The sequence below is a fragment of the Abramis brama genome (genome assembly GCF_963993115.1).
Source record: "Abramis brama genome assembly, chromosome: 1".
Lineage (NCBI taxonomy): Eukaryota > Metazoa > Chordata > Actinopteri > Cypriniformes > Leuciscidae > Abramis > Abramis brama.
The window spans coordinates 37,296,972-37,309,230 of NC_139963.1; the positions used below are offsets into that span (position 1 = coordinate 37,296,972).

Sequence of the window (12,259 nt, forward strand, 5' to 3'; positions counted from 1 at the left end):
GAGTGGTTCATTTATTTTAAACGCTGTTCCTGAACATTAGAACCCCAACGTTTATCTGTGTGCTGCATATTTTACGAAGAACAGCTTCCAGAACCACAATGCAGGCCACGCATAAAAGCTTCTCCTGAAATGGTGCAGTTCAGGACAGACTGGGAAGAGAGGAGCTGTAATAATGTAAAATGTTTGAAAAATAATGCGTTTTTTGAACAAGCATGAAAGCATGTTCTAGTACAGCCCAAAAACTAAATCAAGACTTTGTAAAAGGGTATAATAGGACCCCTTTAAAAAAAAAAAACTAAAGTGTAATTATTAACACAAACTTTAAAACGAAAATTAAAACAAACAAGTAAACTAAAATAAAGAACATTTGTAAAAGAACAATAAAATATTTCAAATATTATTATACAATAGAACAAGTGCTTATGTAACAGGAGGAACAAGTATTCCCTTTTGAAAAAGAATTGCACTTAATTATATTTGAAGTCGACATGAAATGCAAATTCACCCTATTTTCTGTATGTATCTTATAGATCTTATTATGACCAGTTAATCCTAATGTAAATTTTTGACCTTGTAATGTTAATTCAAACTGGACATTCAGGACATCTCCAAACTTTTAGTCCACTTTGTGTTGATTAACAAACTAAAGCAGATGTAAAGTACGTGATTATAATTTTAACTGTAGTGTGTTATTTGATATTACATTTAACTTCATCATTACAAATGTGTAATTAGATATATATTTAAAAACAAGTTCAAGTTTAAATAGAAAAAATATTAAAGTAGGTTTTAGTTTACCCTAAATGCGTATACTTTTGACATTGTTGCACTTAAATCATATTTCAAAGACAATAGAAGTAATAATGAAACTACATATAAAGATGCACTTCAGTCCTACTTAAGTGGGTCAAAAACACAACTAATTGCATTATAAATGAGACTGCCATTTTTACCCGTTTGAAGTGCTTTTGACCATTTTACAGTAAATATTGTAGTATTTATGCGCTACTTTAGACATCCGTATTCCAAATCCAGTGTTCATATTTCCATAGACCTTGATTTTACACGCAATGTGAATTCACACAACATGTGATTGCTTGTTTTTCAGTGTCGCCTGCCGTTCTTCTGGATGAGATCGAGGCAGCGGAGGCAGAGGGTAATGATGACCGCATTGAGGGTGTGCTCTGCGGGGCTGTCAAACAGCTGAAGATGAACAGAGCCAAGCCTGACATGACGCTGTACCTCAGCCTCATGTTTCTGGCCAAAATCAAGCCCAATGTGTTTGCCACAGAGGGTGTGATAGAGGTAGATCTCATCTCCTGTGCTATAGTACTGGAATTTACAGTTGCTGCTGGTGACGTAACTTATTGTGTTGAACGTCTTTGATCAGGCTCTCTGCAGTTTGCTCCGCCGTGATGCTTCAATTAACTTTAAGGCCAAGGGGAACAACCTGGTGTCCGTGCTGGCCTGTAACCTGTTGATGGCCGCCTATGAGGAGGATGAAAACTGGCCTGAGATATTTGTCAAAGTAAGCAGTCAATCCGGCCAGCTTTCCTGTCTCACAGTAATCATGGTACTGATACGCTGTCATTGTGGTGTTCCCCAGGTCTACATTGAGGACTCTCTCGGTGAGAGGATCTGGGTGGACAGCTCGCACTGTAAAACATTTGTGGATAACATCCAAACTGCCTTCACAACAAAGATGCCTCCTAAGAGTATGCTGCTCCAGACGGAAACAGGACGGTCAGGAGGCGACCTCAGTGCAGGTTGGTGGTCCAAGACTATATTCAGTCATGTGTAGGTTAGTAACAAATAGTGTAATTGACTCTAAAAAATACTGTTTTAGGGAACAGCCCTCATCCTTCCACTCCAGATGAAGATGAAGGTCAGACTGAGCTTCTTATCGCTGAAGAGAAACTCAGTCCAGAGGATGATGGACAGGTCATGCCCAGGTATGGAACTACAGATACTCAAGACAATGTAGTAGTCTTTAATTATAAAGAACTGCATTACACTGAATAATTATGTTGAGAACTTGAAGTAATGTTTACTAAATTGAGAATGCTACATTGTTTTGACTTCAAAAGTTTGGGATTGGTAAGAATCCATTTATTCAGCAATGATTCATTAAATTGATAAATTAACAGTAAATACTTTTACATCGATAAACGGTGTTCTTTTAAACTTTCTATTCATCAAAGAGTCCTGAAAAAAATAGACATTTCCACAGAAACGTTTTCATCATTGATAATAATTAGAAATGTTTCTTGAGCATCAAATCGTCATATTATAATTATTTCCAAAGGATCATGTTGTGTATGGAGCTAGAATTGTGTCTTTATTACATGCGAGAAAAAAAATTATCTGAGAGAAAAAAAAAGTTTGAGAGAAAAAGTTATCACACTGATAGCAAAAAAGCATTTCATGAGAGAAAAAAATAATATTTGAGAGAAAAAGTTTTCACACTGGTATATATTTGAGTTTTTTTCAAAGTATTTTGAGAGAGATTTTTTTTTCTCAGAAATAATTTAAAAATGTATATTTTTTATGTTCTATGAGAAAATACTTTCTCTCAAAACTTTTTTTAGTCTCAAATATTATTATTTTTTGCTATTGGTATGAAAACTTTTTCTCTCAAATATTCTTTTTTCTCTCATGAAATGCTTTTTTGCTATCAGTGTGTGAACTTTTTCTCTCAAACTTTTTTTTTCTCTCAGATCATTTATTTTCTCGCATGTAATAAAGACACAATTCTAGCTCCATACATGTGACACATGAAGACTGTAGAAAATTCAGCTTTGCATCACAGGAATAAATTACATTTTAAAATATGTATAAAAAAAGCTATTTGAAATTTAAATAACATTTCACAACATTACTGTTTTACGGTATTTTTCTTAAAATAAATGCAGGACTGGATAAGATTTAATTTTCCAAAACTTTTAAACAGTAGTGTATATGTAACTAATATGTTGTATAAATATTTTGTTAAATATTTCGCAGAAGACATAATTTTACATATAAATTAGTGTCTTTAAGTAGCCTATTAATTTTTTCTGTGATATTGGAAATTGGTTTTATGAATTTTCACTGGTACTGAAATTTTGTAATTATGACTGCAATATGCACAGGTATTTACATATTGTAAAAAAATAAAAATGACAAATCTGTAACTTGGAACATTGGATGTGTGTAACCATTATCTGCTTTGCCTCCAGGTACGAAGAGCTGGCTGAAAGTGTGGAGGAGTACGTGTTGGATGTTTTGAGGGACCAGCTGAACCGTCGCCAGCCCATGGACAATGTGTCCAGGAACCTTTTGCGTCTTCTCACGGCCACCTGTGGTTATAAAGAGGTCCGACTGATGGCCGTGCAGAGACTCGAGATGTGGTTACAGAATCCCAAGGTACAACAAGGTGGACAAAAGAGAGGAAGTGTCTTTGTCTGAGAGTGTGAAACCACATATCTAAAGGTTTGTTCTTATTTGATGCTTTTCCAGCTGACTCGGCCAGCACAGGATCTTCTCATGTCTCTGTGCATGAACTGTAATACACACGGCTCAGACGACATGGAGGTCATCTCGAACCTTATCAAGATCCGCCTCAAACCTAAAGTTCTCCTCAACCACTACATGCTGTGTGTCAGGTCTGCATTACACCTTCAAACCTGAACTCTTGGGTTATTCTCCACAAAATTATAAGTTAGTAATTTAAATTCTAGGGGTGTGAAGGTACACACTAATGATGGTTCGGTACATATGTACTTGGATCATGCACTTCTCCAATAGCAGCTCACTATGTGTCTTTTGTTATTTTTTCAGATGTGTTTGCAACATCAAAGTATATTGATACAAATGATATTGTCCCATCCTAGGGGGGAATCTCTTGGGTTTTAAATTACTTTCCGCACACAGAGAAGTTCCTCACATGCAGTGGTTAAAACAACACTGTATTCGTTCGGTACACATGCGTACTGCACCAAAAATAATCAGTATGAGTACATGTACCGTTACACCCCAAGTAAAGTCTAAATGCTTTTTTGATTTTATGTACCTTTTTGTATTTTTCATGTTCTGCAGGGAACTTCTAAATGCTCACAGAGATAATCTGGGCACCATGGTGAAGTTTGTGATCTTTAACGAGTTGTCAAATGCCAGAAATCCCAACAATATGCAAGTCCTCCATACTGTTCTGCAACATAGCCCAGAGCAGGCACCCAAGGTGACTTTTCAAACAGCATTGTTGGCTTCATACACAATAACTGTATTCAGTGTTGCTTTCTAAGGCGATTGTAACTGTTAGTATTGCTCATACTTGTATTCAAGATCCCTAACTCTCAGTATCAAACTTTGACGTGTTCCAGTCGTGGCATTAACATGAAGTATGGACCCGAGAAGTTTAATAACATTTATTTTGAGCCCTGTTGTTTTGTCTTGTCCCTAGTTTCTGGCAATGGTGTTCCAGGACTTGCTGACCAATAAGGATGACTATCTGCGGGCATCAAGGGCTTTGCTTAGGGAAATCATTAAACAGACCAAACATGAGATCAACTTCCAGTCCTTCTGTTTAGGCCTCATGCAAGAGAGGAAAGAGGCCACTTATGTGGACATGGAGTTTAAAGTGAGGACTATATAGATGTATTTATTATGTGTAGTTTCTTAAAAGAAAATATGTTTTGATGTATTACCTGTGCATCATTTGTTTTTTATCCATCTCAGGAGCGTTTTGTCATCCAAGTGACGGATCTCTTGACGGTGTCCATGATGTTGGGGATCACGGCTCAGGTCAAAGAGGCCGGCATTGCGTGGGACAAAGGAGAGAAGAAGAGTAAGATGTTTTATACTCTTAGTGCCTTATATCCAAGGGCCTGTTTACACCTGATCACTTCATGGGTTTTTACTGATCGGATAGCTATCTGATTTGTTAAAATGGTTCCATTTACACTTGGCCACATAAGTGTGTCTCCGAAAAACGAATATATTTATCCGATCTTCAATTCCCGCGCTATATGCAAATTTAACGGAGTTCACGTCAATGAAAGCAACGAATATGAGCTGCATTTTATTTATCATCAGCTAATTTCAAGACCAAAGGCCGCAATAGGAGAGAGAGCGGCATCAGCACCGGTAAGATCATTTTGTCTCACTACTTTTAATGAAGATGATTGTGTGCTAACTCTAAGACTTACTTTCAGTTTTATTTGCTACAGTTTGCGCGTTGGCTTGCTGAAGATATACTCAGCTACTCATCTGCGGCAGTGCGTGCTGCAGTAGTGCTGTCATATCTGGCTATAACATGTCATATATCCTATAACACGCTCTCACACGTTTATTTATTTTTTTTACATTTTGGGAGGAGTAAAGTTTACATATGTGGTTTCAACAACCAGATGCATTTACACTTGTCCAGTTTGGTTTGGAATTGGCCTCAGACCCCCTCCTGAAGTGGTTTGAGTGATCGTGTTTAAATCTGTCTCGGAAGAGTTTCGGAGGGCATTTACACCTGGTCTTTTCATGATCGGAAGTGACCAGGTGTAAACAGACCCCAACATTCAAAACTCTTTTTTTTTTTATGATAATGAGGTTGCGAATGTGTCTGTATTTCAGATTTGGAAGCACTGAGGTCCTTTCAGAACCAGATCGCTGCCATCCAGAGAGATGCTGTGTGGTGGCTACACTCCGTGGTTCCCACCATCAGTAAAGTGGGAGCTAAAGACTATGTGCACTGGTATGGATAAGAGGGATGTAGGACTAGTTTTGTTATTGTTATAGATACAATATGTAAGTAATAAATAAATAAAAAGTTTTTGGAGCTTGATTAAATAAATGCTTTGTTTATAATGAGAAGGACATTTTAAGCTATGAAACTTGCAGGATGTTTTAATGGTCAAATTTGTCTTATATTCTCATGTCATGACCACTTTAAAGTGTGAGTCAAGTTTTTTGCACCTAGAACATAATTTATTTAATATTTCATGACCATTTAACACCCTCATTGGAACCTTTAAATTAAACTGTCACTTGTAACGCTGCTTGTAAGACTTTGCAAACACCTTTGCCTACAGTAGATTGTTATTTTGCTGATTGTTTTGTTGTGTTTCAACAGTCTTCACAAGGTGCTTTTCACAGAGCAGCCTGAGACCTATTATAAATGGGACAACTGGCCACCTGAGAGTGACAGAAAGTGAGATATCATCTCTGATTCATCACAGAAAGAGTGTTTTTTTTTGTCCGTTTTTTAATAGATGCTAAAGCATTTCTCCTGTTTGTTAGTTTCTTTCTCCGGCTGTGCTCTGAGGTTCCTCTGCTGGAGGACACACTGATGCGCATCTTGGTGATCGGTCTCTCTCGTGATTTGCCCCTGGGCCCTGCTGACGCCATGGAGCTGGCCGATCACCTGGTGAAGAGAGCTGCAGGAGTTCAGTCTGATGGTAAGACGATGCTTCTGGTTAGAGGAATGTTGGTACAGTACACGCATAGCTCAGACCTTTTTAGTAGTGATCTGGTCTGTTTTTAAAGCTGGCGAGATTGTTTGTCTTCCTACATCATCATCTGTAGACTTGGATGTGTTGCGAGTCGAGAGGATCCAGCTCATTGATGCTGTGCTGAACCTTTGCACCTACCATCACCCAGAGAACATCCAACTTCCTGCAGGGTACGACTTTTACCCTTCACCGAGTTTATTCCCTGCTGTTTTTTCACTTCTGTTTTATTAGGCAGTGATTCATCAGCTTTATATTGCCAGATAATTATTGGGTGTCATGGATTATTTGCATTGAGGTTAAAGCTACACTGTGGTCTGTCCGCTCCTGGAATCTGTTGCTCTGTTTGTGGTCTGTTTATTCATCTGAGAGGTGAAATACTTTATTAAATGTTCCGTTTTAGGTATCAACCTCCTAATCTGGCCATATCAACTCTTTACTGGAAGGCCTGGCTCCTGCTGCTTGTGGTCGCAGCATTCAACCCACAGAAAATCGGTGAGGCCAGATATGATGCAATACTTGCATTTTATAATAACATCTCATTAGAACGCCATTACATCGCTGTCACTGACGGTTTCAGGTTTGGCAGCGTGGGATGGTTACCCCAGTCTGAAAATGCTCATGGAGATGGTTATGACAAAGTAAGTGTTCTGCATTAGGGCTGTCACGATATGATATCACGATTATCGCGTCCAAAATAAAAGTTTGTATTTACATAATAAATGTGTGTGTGTACTGTGTATAATTATTTTATATATATAAATACACACACATGCTTGTATATATTTAAGAAATATTTGCATGTATATACTGTTTATAGATTTATATATAATTTATATTATATAAATATAAATATTGTATATCTAAATAACATTTTAAATATAAATATTTTTAAATATATACATGCACGTATGTGTATTTAAATATACAAAATAATTATACACAGTACACACACATTTATTATGAAAATACAAACTTTTATTTTGGATGCGATAATCGCGATATCATATCGTGACAGCCCTAATCTGCATATTGTGTGGAAATGTGGTTTTATGGATATTTCAGCACTTGACGCTTTCTTTTGCTCTCTTCTCAGTAACTACTCCTACCCTCCGTGCACGGTGGCCGACGAGGAGACCAAAACAGAAATGATCAATCGAGAGCTGCAGATCTCTCAGAAGGAGCGGCAGGAGATCCTGGCCTTTGAGAGCCACCTGGCAGCCGCCTCCACCAAGCAGACCATAACAGAGAACAACAGCCTTCTGCTGTCCCAGCTCACCAGCCTGGACCCCAAGTATGACTTCCCGTTTGTCACTGCATTAATAATCCAGTGTGTTTTTAAAGAAACTGACCCTGTCTTTGGTTCACTTAGGGGACCCCCACGTAGGCCACCTCCTCTTGTCCTGGATCAAGTGAAGACTCTGAACCAGTCGTTGCGCCTGGGCCATTTGCTCTGCCGCAGCCGCAACCCTGACTTCCTGCTCAATATCATCCAGAGACAAGTAAACACTTTCCTATGCTGTTCTTAAGAGCCATGTTTAAGGGACTCGCTAAATTTCATATTTCCCTCTGTCCAGGCCTCCTCTCAGTCTATGCCGTGGCTGGCTGATCTCGTCCAGTCTAGTGAAGGGTCGTTGGATGTGCTGCCCGTTCAGTGCCTGTGCGAATTCCTCCTCCACGATGCCGCTGATGACGCATCTTCCATTGATGATGAGGAAGAAGGAGAGAGCAAAGAGCAGAGAGCGAAGAAAAGACAGGTAAAGCTCAGTCTCGATCTCACATGTCTGTTGTCTTCTCAAGGGGCCATATTTTATTTCCCTATACTTTTTTCCCCCTGAAGTCATCTTGTAATGTTGTCTTAAACCAATATTATCATTTTCACTGTATTTTCCCCTCCTCATCTTTCCCATCAGAGGCAGCAGAAACAGAGGCAGCTTCTTGGGCGGCTGCAGGACCTTCTGCTGGGTCCTAAGGCTGACGAACAGACCACATGCGAGGTCTTGGACTACTTCCTGCGCCGTCTCAGTTCTTCTCAGGTGGCCTCTAGAGTGCTGGCCATGAAGGTGCGGACTTAATTAACCATCCACCAGTGCTTGGTTCATTTAGACGCTTTAATAAGATTGTTGATTGTGATGTGTGTCAGGGTTTGTCTCTGGTGCTGACGGAGGGAGGATTAAGAGATGGAGAGGAGAGGGATCAGCTCATGGAGGAGGACTCCGGAGATGCAGAGTTATTGCCAGGCTACCAGTGGCTCCTTCAGGACCTCCCCAAACTGCCTCTGTTTGACAGCGTGAGAGGCTTGACGGCCAGCGCCTTACAGCAGGTCAGTCTACCTACACAGTTACAAGAATATCAATATCGGTAACTTGATCAGCTTATGTTTGTGTGGTTTTCCTGTTTTTGTCAGGCCATTCACATGGAGACCGATCCTCAAACCATCAGTGCATACCTGATTTACCTATCCCAGCATGCACCAGTGGAGGAGCAGTCCCTCCACAATGACCTGGCCTTGGTTAGTCTAAACCTACAGCATTTTATCTGTCTGAGAAAAGCTCTAGTCTAACCTGTTTCGTCTCTCCTCTTCTCAGGATGTAGCTCGCCTGATAGTGGAACGCTCCACTATAATGAACTGCCTGTTCTCCAAGCACTCCTGCAGACCTGAGTCTGACGCCGTTCTCTCCGCTCTGATTACCATCTTCTCTGCCTACATCCGTCGTATGAGGAAGACAAAAGAGGGAGAGGACCTCTACAGCTGGGTAAGGAACGATTAACTGAACTGGAAATTCAAATTACTGCTTGCTTGTTCACATGATTAAAGACCAAATTTTAAACATCACAGTCAGAGTCTCAGGATCAAGTGTTCCTGCGATGGACCACAGGAGAAACAGCCACCATGCACATTCTGGTAGTCCATGCTATGGTCATCCTGCTCACACTGGGACCTCCCAAAGGTGAGTGTCTCCTCTGTTGCAGTGTGTGGGGATTGATTCTGCCTGTAATTGGAGGAACAGCTACTGTGATTGTGTTTTTTAGGGGAAAGTGAGTTCTATATACTGCTGGATATCTGGTTTCCTGATAAAAAGCCCCTTCCTACTGCATTCCTGGTTGACACGTCTGAGGAGGCCCTTCTTTTGCCAGATTGGCTGAAATTACGAATGATCCGTTCTGAGGTCGCCCGATTGGTTGATGCAGGTATAGATATCTTGTATTTAGGAATACGGATTTCAAAATACCAAATTTGATACTAAGGAAATGCCAAGGTAGCATTTATTTGATTAAAAATACAGTAAAAACAATAATATTATGAAATATTATTACAATGTGGATAATATATAGTGTTGTTATAATATTTTAATATATTTAGTATATTTTAAAATGTAATTTATTCCTGTGCTGCAAAGCTGAATTTTCAGCATCATTACTCCAGTCTTCAGTGTCACACTGTCTTATATGATGATTTGCTGCTCAAGAAACATTTCTAATTATTATTAATGTTGTGCTGCTTAATATTTTTGTGAATAGATTCTTTGATGAATGGAAAGTAAAAAAATAAAATGAAATTTGAAATAGAAATCTTTTGCAACATTACAAATGTCTTTACTGTCACTTTTGATCAAATTAATGAATCTTTGCTGAATAAAAGTATTACTTTCTGTCAAAGAAAATCTTATTGACCCCAAACTTTTGAACAGTCGTATAGCTTTATTTCTATAGCACTTTATACAATACAGATTTTCAAAGGAGCTTCACATTAATAATCAGTAAAATAACAGAATCAGTGATGCAAACTTCATCAAATTTGAGACAAATTAAATTTCAGCTATGAGCAGCTCTGAAAAGACAATAGTATCATTATTCATCTCTATTCAGTTTAGTCTTGAGTTCATATAAGTGTCATTATTCAGCTCAGTTCAGTGCAGTCAAATCAATAATATTACTGAATATTAAGTATCTTTTAAACCCCGACGTCACACCCCGAAGGTTTGAATGGGTTTCTCTGTCATTTGCAGCCCTACAGGATCTGGAGCCCACGCAGCTGCTGTTGTTCGTCCAGTCGTTCGGGATCCCCGTCTCCAGCATGAGCAAACTGCTGCAGTATCTGGACCAGGCCGTGTCCCATGATCCCCAGACACTGGAGCAGAACATCATGGACAAGAGTGAGGATCTTTCATTTGGTGTACTCTGTTCTCCCAGCATTCAGTGTGTGTGAAATGATGCTAACATCATGGATGTCTTTTATCTGTTAGACTACATGGCTCATCTAGTAGAAGTCCAGCATGAGAGAGGAGCCACGGGAGGACACACGTTTCACAGTTTGCTCAGTGCTTCAATTCCATCACGCAGAGGTCAGGATCGAATGCCTTACACCAAGGGTTAAGACAGCAGGGAATTATGGTGCCGTTTTTCTCATTTGACTCCTTTGCTAATCTGATGTGTTACAGACAGCTCAGAGGTGAACAGGGCTAAGGTTACCGTTGAAACGCCCCATGGCTCTGTAAAGATGAGAGCAGTTAGTCAGGTGCCAGCGATCGGCCCAGAGGATGATCTCACTGGGATCCTACTACAGGTATGACACCTAACTTTGAACTACTTATGCTGCTTTTTAGAGGGTTTTTTCTCCTGCCAAGATTTCATTCTACCATGTTATTAATAATAATATGATAATCTGACATGGTCAGTCTTAGTCCAGCACGCAACGCAGTCGGTCCTGTTCACATTTTCCCTTTCTTTCGCCAATTTCCGGGTCACTAAGGATAAGTATTGCCCAACTACCTCATAACATGATGTAGATTTCTTTAGATGAATCTAGATTTTGTTGATGGTTTAATGCTGCCTTCCCATGCGATCGGAATTATCGTAAATATGAGTTTCCTAGTAGAGAATTGGACATATAAGCCCTCTCAAGTCGTATTTACTACTGGGAAACTCAGAGATAATTTTGATAACCGAGTTTCCGAGTTGGGCGTGCCATAAACTTTGAACACGGCGGAGGGGAGAACGATTGCTGCTGTGAATGGTATTCTTTATTAGTTTTTTTCCACAACAGCTACATCACCTTGTCTTGTCGTTTAAGTAGTGCATATTTACATATATGCAAAATCATTTGAAGCATATTGTATGGTTTATACGCAGCGAAAATAGCCTCGAATCGAAAATTGAAATTCCAGAATAGTCAGCAAGCTGACTAGATAGCAGGGTGAATTTTTATATTGTTATATAGTCAATGAATGGGATGCTAAAAATCATTTCTTTAATACGAGTTCCCCAATAAGGCAAGTATAAGCCTGGTGTCCTCCATGATTCCCGTTTTTTTTTTTCTGACATCAAAACACTTGAATGCGACAAGCTCGTAATTACAACTTCAGAAGTGGGAAGTATTAGGCAATTTCCAATAGTATGTGAAGGTGTTATAATACATCACAATATCATTATTGGATTGTGATTAAAACTGTCAAATGTTTAAGAAATACTGAATCTGTTTTAAAAAGCCAAAAGACTTTCGTTCATCTTCAGAACACAAATAATATTTGAATGAAACCTGAGAGATTTCTGTCCCTCCATTGAAAGTCCATTCCACTCAAAATGTTATGCTTTAAAAAGTACATAAAGACATTCTAAATGTAATCCATATGAATTGAGCTGTTTAATCCGAGTCTTCTGAAGAGACACGGTTGCTTTATATGATGAAGAGATTTAATTTTGACTTTTATTCATAAATAAACATTGATCAGTGCACATACATAGAGCACTCAAATATGATAAACGGAAGCTCAGCCGCA

General features: G+C 39.1%; 1 protein-coding gene across 6 annotated transcripts in view; it reads left to right on the forward strand.

The window, feature by feature from the left end:
* ints1 (integrator complex subunit 1) overlaps positions 1-12,259 on the forward strand; it is a 31,128-nt gene that overhangs the window by 1,460 nt on the left and 17,409 nt on the right. For 2 of the 6 annotated variants that reach the window (XM_084092085.1, XM_084092086.1), the window contains exons 5-32: positions 1,109-1,305; positions 1,391-1,528; positions 1,607-1,766; positions 1,847-1,952; positions 3,219-3,405; positions 3,499-3,644; positions 4,078-4,219; positions 4,442-4,618; positions 4,717-4,825; positions 5,074-5,124; positions 5,605-5,725; positions 6,104-6,181; positions 6,271-6,428; positions 6,517-6,652; positions 6,883-6,974; positions 7,060-7,120; positions 7,576-7,773; positions 7,852-7,981; positions 8,057-8,236; positions 8,393-8,542; positions 8,623-8,802; positions 8,887-8,991; positions 9,068-9,235; positions 9,319-9,430; positions 9,513-9,671; positions 10,490-10,636; positions 10,727-10,825; positions 10,922-11,046. In XM_084092085.1, the coding sequence (XP_083948211.1) occupies positions 1,109-1,305; positions 1,391-1,528; positions 1,607-1,766; positions 1,847-1,952; positions 3,219-3,405; positions 3,499-3,644; positions 4,078-4,219; positions 4,442-4,618; positions 4,717-4,825; positions 5,074-5,124; positions 5,605-5,725; positions 6,104-6,181; positions 6,271-6,428; positions 6,517-6,652; positions 6,883-6,974; positions 7,060-7,120; positions 7,576-7,773; positions 7,852-7,981; positions 8,057-8,236; positions 8,393-8,542; positions 8,623-8,802; positions 8,887-8,991; positions 9,068-9,235; positions 9,319-9,430; positions 9,513-9,671; positions 10,490-10,636; positions 10,727-10,825; positions 10,922-11,046 (3,812 nt within the window). The remainder of the gene's footprint in view (positions 1-1,108; positions 1,306-1,390; positions 1,529-1,606; positions 1,767-1,846; positions 1,953-3,218; positions 3,406-3,498; positions 3,645-4,077; positions 4,220-4,441; positions 4,619-4,716; positions 4,826-5,073; positions 5,125-5,604; positions 5,726-6,103; positions 6,182-6,270; positions 6,429-6,516; positions 6,653-6,882; positions 6,975-7,059; positions 7,121-7,575; positions 7,774-7,851; positions 7,982-8,056; positions 8,237-8,392; positions 8,543-8,622; positions 8,803-8,886; positions 8,992-9,067; positions 9,236-9,318; positions 9,431-9,512; positions 9,672-10,489; positions 10,637-10,726; positions 10,826-10,921; positions 11,047-12,259) is intronic. The other 4 variants (XM_084092087.1, XM_084092088.1, XM_084092089.1 and 1 more) reach the window with 2 other exon arrangements.